The sequence below is a fragment of the Xyrauchen texanus genome, chromosome 28 (assembly GCF_025860055.1).
Source record: "Xyrauchen texanus isolate HMW12.3.18 chromosome 28, RBS_HiC_50CHRs, whole genome shotgun sequence".
In the NCBI taxonomy this organism is placed as follows: domain Eukaryota; kingdom Metazoa; phylum Chordata; class Actinopteri; order Cypriniformes; family Catostomidae; genus Xyrauchen; species Xyrauchen texanus.
The window spans coordinates 33,299,871-33,311,390 of NC_068303.1; the positions used below are offsets into that span (position 1 = coordinate 33,299,871).

An 11,520-nucleotide genomic window follows, 5' to 3' on the forward strand; every position below is an offset into this window, starting at 1 on the left:
GAATCCAGTGCCATCGCCCATAGATGGCGCATCCGGGGCCAGCAAGCCCTTCTTTCTCTCCTCTCTCTCCCCTCTCTGCTTTCACTCACCCTTTTGTAAATCCCGCCCCCTCTACTTTTTCTCCTCTCTTTCACCCTGTTCCCTCTCCCAGGCACGCACAATTCGGATACAGATACCGGTGTGACCATTCGATGCTCCCTCCCTAGGAATGGTCAAATTCATCAAAGGCCGGGGAAATCCCGACCTGAGTTCGGCGATGGGGGTATGTGGCGAGCAGGGCTGAACCGTGCGGCGTCTGGGCAGAGCGAGGCAGGGAAGATAATTAGCGAATGACTTCCTCCTGCGTGCCACACCGGCCTCACGTTCCAGTGAAGGGAGGCGGGAGTATTTAAGGAGAAGAGACGGTGGCAGATGGGGGAGAGATGCACAAAGCTTGTCCGCATGTTTGACTGTCTTTATGATTTGACGCAGCTGGCTGAAAAGCAGTGCATGTTTTTGTTTCTTTAAATGCTGAAAAGTGTAATTTAATGTCTATGTGTTTGTCAAGCCGCCCTCAGCTTCCTCCATACCTTCTTAAGTGTTACATATGTCTTGATTATGTTGTTTACAATAATTTCAGAATTCCCTTTTTGTGTTTCAAAAAAGAAAAGAACACAATAATGTGTTAAAAGGGTTACATGATTTTTGGATTCTTCTGAATCATATTACTGGAACAACGTTGGTCTAAATTAGAGACATTGCTGTTAAAAAAAACAATAACTTGAAAACTGCAAGTATTCAACAACAAGTCACTTTTATCAATTAGCTTTATTTTTACTTAAATAATGTAAATATTAAGTTACATTGGATATACAAAACAGATTTTTTTAAGTATATCATGCAAAAAATAGAAAAGTTTCTGCAGTTAAGATTACAAAATTGAAAGAAAAAAAACAAGGGACATTTTCTTTCTATTTTTAATGGTCACCTTTTAGCATTATTTCTCTCAAAATACTTAGAAAATGTGTTCATGATGATAGTGATAGGTAAAGAAACTACTAGTAAACCACAGAGAATGCAAAGGGTAGCTACAATTCTCCCAGCTGTTGTCTGTGGATATACATCCCCATATCCCACTGTAGTCATAGAAATAATGGCCCACCACCAACAATTAGGAATGGTAGATAGTTTGGATGAACCATCCTCCTTTTCAGTATAATAGATCAAAGTTGAGAAAAATGATATTCCAACGGTAATGAAAAGAACGAGAAGTCCCACCTCATGTTGGCATTTCTTAAGAGTTTCCCCAAAAGCTCTCACACCCTCTGAATGTCTCGCAAGCTTTAGGACCCTGAAGGCCCTCATTAAACGGAGAACCTGAACAACATTTGCCATGTTGACCAGACTATGGTTTTCCTCCCCATTCTCTTTGGCCAAACTTTCAAAGGCCAGTGTCACATAGAAAGGCAAGATAGAAGCAATGTCGATCATATTCAAAGGGTTTCCCAAAAACCTCCAGGGGCAAGGAGCTGCTATGACCCGCAGGGCAAACTCCACTGAGAAGAAAATAATGCAGATCAGTTCCAGAGAATCTAGCTCAGAATGCTCGCCATTAGTGACAAGCCTGAGTTCTGGCATACTGTGGATACACATCGCCACGATAGAGGTCAAAATTACCAAGACAGAGACCAGAGCAACACCTTTGGAACATCTGGAGTAACTGGGGTCTTCAAGAGTTTGCCACATTAACTTACGCATATCGGAGCACCACGTACCCTCAAACCTCCACAGGTCACTGCTAGCAATGGAGAATTCTCCAAATGAAGCATCATTATTCAACAGCCAACACGCATTCTGATCCCTCTCATCTTTGCGCTCAAGGAACCAATCAAGACAACAGGCTTCCAGATCCAGCTCACAAAGGCCCCAGTATTCGATCTCCTGACTGAAGCAAATCACACACAGCTCCTCCAGCGCATGAAAGTGGCCTGTATGGTAGAAATTGAGGACACAGTGAAAGACTTGTGGGCTCCTGTCGAAGTAGTATTCCCGCTCGGCAGGGCTGTAGTCATCACAAAGCTCCAGGATGGCTGCATCGCTGCAGCACTGAATCATCTGGCCCACGCGCGTGTTTGGAAATCGGAGCAGAACGCAGCGCTCCACCCTGTGCTGGATGCCTCCGACATTGAGGTTGACCAGATCTTCATCCCTGCTTTGATGGTGAAGGACTTGTCCATACATCATGGTGGAACTTCAATTACTTTGGCAGACTTGAGAATGATGTCCTTGCATTTTCTATACAAATGATAAAAATGTGGAGGTTAATAGAACAATTCAAAATGAGTACATCAAGACTATAAAAGGAACAAATTAATCATATTAGGTATCACATCTATGAATGACTGAAAACCAGGGACTAATGAAACAAAAACCGCACTCTTTGCAGGTACACCAATGTTTGAAAAAAAACAAAAAAACAAAAAACATTCTGCCCGCATAAGGTGATGCTTAGTCTAAACGTGCTATTAACTGATTTTAGATGGCCAGATGTACAGTATATTAGAAATATTTAAATATGTCCAGGGATGTATTTAATATTAAGACTATATTCATTAACAAGACATTCATTTATAAAGGCTACTGTATATTTTGCTTGGTATGATTTCTATGCTGATAATTCACCTACATGTGGAAAAATTAATAGCTTCTATTCACACGGTGAGGCAAGTCCCTTGTTTGGGGATTTGGACTATATTCAGGTCACTTTTTCTCTTGCGAGATCTGGCAACAATGCAATTGGTATATCACCCACCCTTACAGTACTGTCATTTTAAAAAGAATGTTATTAACAGTTCTTTTACTTTGTCCTAAAAGGTTACCATTTGGAAAGGTGGTTGCACAAAGCGAAAAAAAATTTGCAATATAAACACTAGATTCATTTCAGTGTGGGTCAATGATAAGTAAGTATTTCCAATAGGGATGGGAGATACCACTTATTTTGTTTTTGATCAAATACCAAGTATTATCAAGGCCAGTATCACCGATACAGATACCAATACCGATACCTAGGGCTTTGAGATATCGCAAAAAATATTATCACAATATTTTTTTCATATCGTTCGATATACAGTATTTATCATGATGCACATTTCATACCATTAAAGGGAAAGGAAATGCATTCCACATGTTTGTTAGACATTGTTACTTTATGAAAGTTATATTATGTATAGTATACACGCTTAAAAAAAAAATACATTTTTGTTCTTGAAAGAAATTGATGCTTCCTTTCACCAAGGATGCATTCAATTGATCAAAAATACTGTTATAAATAGTTTAAAATAATTGTTTTAAGTGGCATTCTTTTATTTATTTTTTCGTGATGGCAAACATATACTGTGTCACATTACCAAGAAAGCCCAGCAGCGTCTCTACTTTCTTCGAAGGCTGAGGAAAGCACATCTCCCACCCCCTATCCTCACTAAATTCTATAGAGGGACTATTGAGAGCATCCTGAGCAGCTGCATCACTGCCTGGTTTGGGACTTGCACCGTTTCGGACTGCAAAGCCCTGCAGAGGATAGTGAGGACAGCCGAGAAGATCATCGGGTCTCTCTTCCCTCCATCAAAGACGTTTACAAAAAACACTGTATCTGCAAAGCAACCAGACGACCCCACACACCCCTCACACAAACTCTTCACCCTCCTACCATCTGGCAAGAGGTACCGAAGCATTCAGGCCCTCACGGCCAGACTGTGTAACAGCTCCTTCCCCCAAGCCATCGACTCCTCAATACTCAGAGACTGGTTTGACACACACACACACACACACACACACACACATGTCCTGAGTTGCACTTTAATTACTGTCACTTTATAACTGTCTGCTACCTCAATAACTGCTATGTGCAGAGAACACTCTCTCGTAGTATGTTATGTTTACGTTTTTACAAACTGTCATCTTTTTGCACTACTGTGTACTGGTCGGCGCTGCACTGTCTCTCACTGTGCCTATTGTCCTGTTCATTGTCAGAAATGTCTTGTACTGTTCCGTAATTTATGCACATGTTTGCACGTGCACTTTATATAGGTATATATAGGTATTTTATTTAATTGTGTAGTCTCATGTGGTCTTATGTTGGTCCTATGTTGTTTTTATGTAGCACCATGGTCCTGGAGGAACGTTGTCTCGTTTCGCTGTGTACTGTACTAACTGTATATGGTTGAAACGACAATAAAAACCACTTGACTTGACTTGACTAGAAAATGTTTGCACTACCATGCAGAAATCACAAAACAGAGGGGATTTTGTTGTTTCGGAAGGAAATTGTAACTTTAATTCACCAAAGTGCTATTCAACTGATCACAAAGTATAATCAGGACATTATTGATGTAAAAAAAACAACACCATCACTATTTGAAAAAAGTCATATTTGATCAAATCTAGACAGACCCCATTTCCAGCAGCTATCACTCCAACATCTTATCCTTGAGTAATCATGCTAAATTGTTAATTTGCACTAGAAAATCATTTGCCATTATATCGAACACAACTGAAAACTATTTGGTCAAATATAATATAAAATTAGGTTTAATGTTGTCTTAATGTTTGTTTGTTTTTTGTTGACCAAATGTACCAATTTCTTTCTATAAGAGCAAAATCTGTACATTATTCCAAACTTTGGCCACCAGTGTGTGTGTGTGTGTGTGTGTGTGTGTGTATATATATATATATATATATATATATATATATATATATACACACACATTGAGTCAGTCTGGGATACATGAAGAGACAGAAGCTATTGAGACATTCTAAATAGATAGAAGAACTGTGGCAAATTCACCAAGAAGCCTCGAACATCCAATCTGTCAACCAGGAAAAACTGTGTCCAGGTGTACCTAGGAGAATTGGTGCAGTTTTGAAGGCAAAGGTAGTCATACCAAATATTGATTTGGCTTTTTTGTTTTTTACTGGAATTAGTATGATGGTAATTGACAAATGAAAACAATGGATGGCATAACTTTTGAAGACTATACAAATTTTTCACAAGCACCTTTTGCAAAGTACTTTATATAAAATATAGAATATATTACAGATCAGTGACAGTAGGGATGGACTGGGGCTGTTACAGAATATGGTGTAATATTTTATGGCACCCATTTCAGTGATATCTGACAGGTAATTGGGACATTTTCAGCATGTAATTAAAACATTTTTTAAAGTAATTTACAGCACCTTTAATTTTAAAAATGTTTTATTTGCACTAATTTTCTCCTTAACTCCTTAACACACAGCTGTAAATGGATCCTCTCAGACAACACAAAATGAAACCAGAAGCCTATATAATCTAAGCCTACTACAATTACAGGAAAAAATGAGGTGACCTAATTTACTCTCTGGGTCAACATATTATAAATGGTGACATCATTTAAAAATAATAAAACACTGAATATGACATATAATAAATAATGAGCATTAACAAAGGATCACCAATGTAAGCATACAACTCTTTTCAATTCTGGATTAGGCCTACCTCATGAGTTGTGTTGTCAACTTTTCACATAAATACTATCTTGTAAAAGAAAAAGAAAGAAAAAAAAGTCAACATGGTACAACATTTGCATTTAAAATATACTATTAGCAATTTAATGGCTTTTCAGCAAAATTTAAAGAGTAAAATCATTATGAAACTCTCAAAACCTTATGTGATATAACCTCACTGAGATATAGCCCATTATTATTGTTGACTACTATAGCTAAAAAACAGACACAATTCTCAAAGCAAAAGAAAGAAAACTTAAATATTGCTACTATACAGCATGAACTAAAGATCACCTACCCATGCAAGTGTCCAAGTCATTTCCCCACTAATCCAACGGAAACGGTTGTTGCTGTGCATGTAAATACTATCAGTAGACACTCCGTGATCACTATGAGAGCAAATGGTCTGTAATCCTGTCTTTGTAGAAGTGTTCTGTTAACCTACATCTCCAGATCCACACATTGATGGGCGGAGAGTCCAATCGGTCTGTCAATGACACCGTGAAGGTGCATGCATGAGGTGTTTGATTTCCTCACCTGTACAATACTGTGCAATTACACAGAGAGCTTTCAACAGATAATGAATAAGCTGATGCGTGCAACATTGCTCTGCTATTAAATGTTATCAAAGAATTCAAAAGAATGGGATGCTTTAAAATAAGGTATGTGTTAGGCGATAAAAAGATACTTTAATTTATCACAAAATTTGTTGACCATGTTCATTTATTCCTAATCATTAAGTGCTTTATTGTTAACAGTTGATGTACTGAGCATTCATGCAAATACCACTGCAGGTAAGACATGGCATGGCCATACCAAACCTTTACATTACTTACAGTAATGAACATAATACCTTGCTTGCAGATGAGTCGGCAAGTCCTGTAGAGGTTTTTGCAGTCAGTAAGTCAATTATTCCTTTGTTTGTGTGCCAAAGATTTGATCAAACATGGGAATCAATTCAAAGCTCCTCTGGCCATTTCAGATGACACTCAGACAGTTCTCCTCACACATCGTGTGGCTACACCCAGAAATCTGATCCTTGGGGGAATACAATAGTGTCCACTTCCTTGCAGAGTTGTTTTGCAAAGAACAAGGTACATGTCCTTGTAAATTAAGTGTTCATTTACCATACACTTCTTCTGTAATTCTAATTGATCACATACATGATGAATAAAAGGAAGTTCTTTTAATGTAAAGATTTGCATCGAGTGGGTATGTTTAAAAAGTTGAGATTTGTATATAATTTTATATGTATATTGTTATATTTGAATATTTCAGATTCTACCCAACCAGATATTTTTGATGGTTTCATAGGGTGACAAGAATTTAACCCTTGTGCATCCTTGAGGACATTTTTGGCTTTTTCAGTTTTGTTTTTTTGATAACTTTGTCTGTGTTATTGCTAACTGCATAAAATGTTCCACAGGTGTGAATTTTTATTGGAATTTTAATATTTCACCCTATTTTCTTTAAAAAATATTTTTTGCACTAGTTACACAAAATACTCCCTCTTAGCGTCGTTTTGGACAAAAATGGCACATTGAAACCCATTAAAACTGCGATTTTTAATCCCAGTACCATTTAACTATAAAATTATGCAATCTTGTTTAACATGCTTTCATTATGTTGGCAAGGCTTCAAAATTTACATTTTAAATATTTTTTACCAGATCGTGCCATTTTTTCAGGTTTGGCATATCATCGCTTTTGTTGTTGTTTTCTGCTGTTTTTGGCTTATGCATATTATAGAGCCAATTAGATACATTATGAATATATAATTGTGTGAGTGTGTTGGTATGGATTTCAGAGTGTGGTTTGTATGTGTCTGAGGCTCTAATAATAAAAATAAAAAAAATTCTGTTTAGCATTTATTAAATTGAAAATAATTATAATTATTATTTTTTTATAAAAAACATTCTGAAAATAAATGAATGTTTGGTAATTATGATTAGAACTGATGCTGGTTAAAATATAAGTCAGTGAAAGTAGAAAAAAATATTATTCTATAATATTTTTATGACACTTTTTTGACATGGACATTTTTGTCCATTATGGACCTGAGTGGTAGCTTTTTTTTAAATCTGATACTGCATAAAAAATATGAAAGCATCAAAATGAATGTTGTTGTTAATCATTGACATATCCGAGGCTCTAATAATCAAAGAAAAAAAATTCTGCTTAGCATCTATTAAATTGAAAATAATAATTATTTTTCATTTTTTCCTAAAAAAACAACAGTGGCATTATGTAAACAAACCAGCGTTTAAAGGGTTAAAATTCTAAAAATGAATGAATGTTTCATTATGATTAGAGCTGATGCTGGTTAAAAAAACTATGTCAGTGAAAGTGGAAAAAAATATAAATCTATAATATTTTTATGACAGTTTTTGGACATGGACATTTTTGTCCATAATGAACCTATGTGTAACTTTTTTTAATTGATGCACAAGGGTTAAAGTAACCATGAAAATTAAACTGTATGAGTTCCCCACATTAGCTGAGAAAGCCCTTGAAGTGTTTAAGAACTGTAGTCACACCAAGACTTCATGTGAGATTCCATGTGAGACATACTACATGGAGGCAAGTGAATTTCTATTTTTCATCTACACAAAAGCCTTTTATGGACTTAGTAAAGAACCTTTCCAAATGAATATTATAGAAAAAATCATTTATGGGAATGGACTGAAAACTGGCATAGATGAATTTTGGAGAAAGTATGTTTTAACTCTTCGTTCAAGGAAAGAAGTTGCACACATTGAAATCAATTTGCAGTCCAGGGAGGTCTAGTAAGGAGAACATCACTGAAGTGACTTGTTGCCTACACCATGAGTAAATGAGAAAGTTCACCATACTTTTCTCAGTTTTAGCAGCAGCTTGGATTTTCAAAAAATTGCACCAAGTTGAAAAAGCAACAGGAAACATCTTCATTGCACTGAGAGCAAATCAATTTTCAATGCTATTTACACAGTGTAAATAGTAGGTAGATGGCATTTGGATGCTGCCTACTTAAAGGAAAATGAACCAAGGTTTAACTATAGTAAAGTTTAACCATGGTATTTTGTAGTTAAATCACAGTAACCACAAAATTAGCCATGGTTTCTACTAAATGTATCAGTAATTTGTAATAGTCTAAGTTACTATTGTACTCTTCCCTACATTCGTGTGTGTGTGTGTGTGTGTGTGTGTGTGTGTGTGTGTGTGTGTGTGTGTGTGTGTGTGTGTGTGTGTGTGTGTGTGTATCATGTTTTTTTCCGGTATCTGTAAGGAACGCAATACCAGAAATGAGGACTGCTGCAGAAAAACAGTTGGTATGTATTAAAAGCTCCCCACCCAAGAAGATCTCATGATGCAGAACATCTAACATTGTCCTTTTCTACAGCCCACAGTTATGCCTAATTTACAAATGTGGAAGATTCTACTGTACACTCCTGAAGAGAAGTCTTTTCAAATAGAGGACCTCCTAAGTATGGGTTATGTTTACAGATCTCCAAAGCGACTGATGATGTCACCTGTACAGTATTGACGAAACCTTTATAACAAAAGTATTATTTCAGTTTTGGGCCAGTAGATGATTCATTCATCCCTTTCTCTGTAGTGTCTAAAGCAGTGTTTCTCAATCCTGGTCTTTAAGTACCTGATTTAAATAAGTAGCTCATTACTAGAGGCTCCAAGACCTGGGTGTGTCAGATAAGAGCAACATACAAAATTTCCAGTACCAGGATTGAGAACCACTGGCCTAAAGCATGAGTTCTCAAACCCAAGCCACTTTCCTGCAGAGTTTAGTTACAAAAGGGTTGAGAACCTCTGGTCTGAGGCATCCTTTCATTTCAGGTTGCCGTTTTTGATACAATTGTGTTGTACAGAGACTGCTGGATAATGACTATAGTAGAGTCAGCATCTGCCTGTCCAACCAGTGAGACTACTTCCATTCATTTTTCCTGTCAACTATTCATCAAACTTTAATGTTACATAACAATGTCATATCTGATCTGCTATAATCTATTAAGTCTGTAAGGGAAAATGTATCTAACGTTGTGTTCCAATGTCAAATTTTCCATATTCCTTTCAGTAAAAGTTCCAAAAAATACCTTTTGATGTCACACGAACATACACCCATGGAGATGAATGCAGTTGATGATCAGGTATAGGAATTGTAAGGAATGTAATGATTCTGGTTCCTTTATTGTTTCATTAATGATTCTTGGAGTACCTTTGAGGAAGAATTATTTGTATGATTCACACATTAGATTCAAAAGAACCAGCTCTGAGTAATTTGTTTGGGAAGACTACAATGGATGCGCTTTGTTTTACACAGATTTATTAGAGGAGCAGAACTGCCACGGAATTGCACTGCAGGAAATGAGCATTGTGGTACGGTATTCTATCTGCATCGGTGGAAAATTGCATGTTCAGTAAGCATGAATGGAACCGAAAGTCATCAATCATACAGTTCTGACCAAGAACCATTTCTCTGTTCCCAACCTTATTGATAAACATTCACCTTCAGGTCAAATTCCTACATTTTATGCAAATAAAACCTATTCGCAGAAACAGGTGTGTAACATGATCTTTTCTGTTGATAATTGTACACCTGCTAAAGCAATGCTAGCACCGTGCAGCATTCTTTATCCTCCACAATTTAGTAGCTAGGAAACTTTGACATATACAAACACCTGCATAGTAAATGCAAGCATTTAATATTTTTAACAAGTAGATAACAAGATATAAAGATAACAAGAAGGAATATCCAACATATGACTTTGAATGGAATGGAATGCAGCATTAGTCTTTGACAACCATGGAAAACCTTTGTAGTCCTGAAGCATATTCCGCTCTGATTTGACCTCAGATGGAGCTACGGTTGTGGATCAAATGATTTATTGGCACATTCCTTGACACATTACCCCTTTGGTGTCCTTGCAAGTTACACATCCAGAAATACTTGGGGTGCACAAAGGTGTTAATGGCAGAATGCTCACAACTGCCCAGATGGCTAGCCTTAACTATGCCATGTCCTTCACAGAATCCCATGTAGTTGTTGAGATTCCTATTGGATCTCCTGGTGGATACTACAAGGTTAGGTATTTGGCTTTCACAGCATTATAAAAAAATGAAGAAATTTTGCTTCTTAACTTGAATATAACGACCAGTACCCTTGTGTTACAGAGTCATGCTCTCAAGGACCAGTATCATATCAGTTACACCATAGAGTCTATGCTTGAGCTGCTGTGGAAGGAGGGGCTGGATAAGACCATATATAAGGTTGTTCCCCATTACAATCCCTTTGATACTATGGCCACCCCAACTCATTGATCGTGAGTGTTTACTGCTGAAAAAAAAAGAAACTTAAATGAGCCTGAGCAGGTTTGCTGGTCTTCCAGGCTGATCTAATTTGCTGGTTTTAGAGGACTTTGGAGAACTTGTCCATTTTGGAAGACCATATAGAGCAGCTTAAATATCCCACTTATGCTGGTTTCAGCTGATTTTGAGTTGTTTAACTTGTTGATTTTTCAAGATTATTGTTTTTGTATGTGAAGGTGTAGAAGATGTTTGATGTTGTGCTGGGTTACTTCCTACCTGATGTGAAGCTGCTAATAATCACCTTTGTGTCAGTAGTGCTGAATGCAACTGATGTAATTCTAAAAGGCTTTGGCATTTGAACACAGCTTCTCTACAGGCACCAAAGCCTTTGCTCTCCAAGTTCCCATCTCTGATTCCAATGTTCAAAAGCAGGTACACTGGTTCAAGCCAATCATTTTTTACCAGCTTCTATCATATTTTCCTGTTTTAAAATCATTGCATTTGTTATGCAGATTCTTAGGCCTGGTGTCACAACCTACACAGTTCCCCTCATCTTTGGTTTTGTCGTCTTTCCTGAAAATGATGCTTTCAAATACTCTATTGAACTAGAAACTTCTTTAAGTGATATTTGTAAGACTGGTTAGACAGATGTAAAGACTTCCCTTTGCACATTGAAATCCCACAGGCGAAGAAGTGGGTG

General features: G+C 37.1%; 1 protein-coding gene across 1 annotated transcript; it reads right to left on the reverse strand.

The window, feature by feature from the left end:
* Positions 1–963: 963 nt before the first annotated feature.
* On the reverse strand, positions 964–2,223 carry LOC127621713 (potassium voltage-gated channel subfamily S member 3-like). The gene has a single exon (XM_052095432.1). The coding sequence runs from the start codon at positions 2,221–2,223 to the stop codon at positions 964–966; it is 1,260 nt and encodes a 419-aa protein (XP_051951392.1).
* Between the last annotated feature and the right edge of the window lie 9,297 nt (positions 2,224–11,520).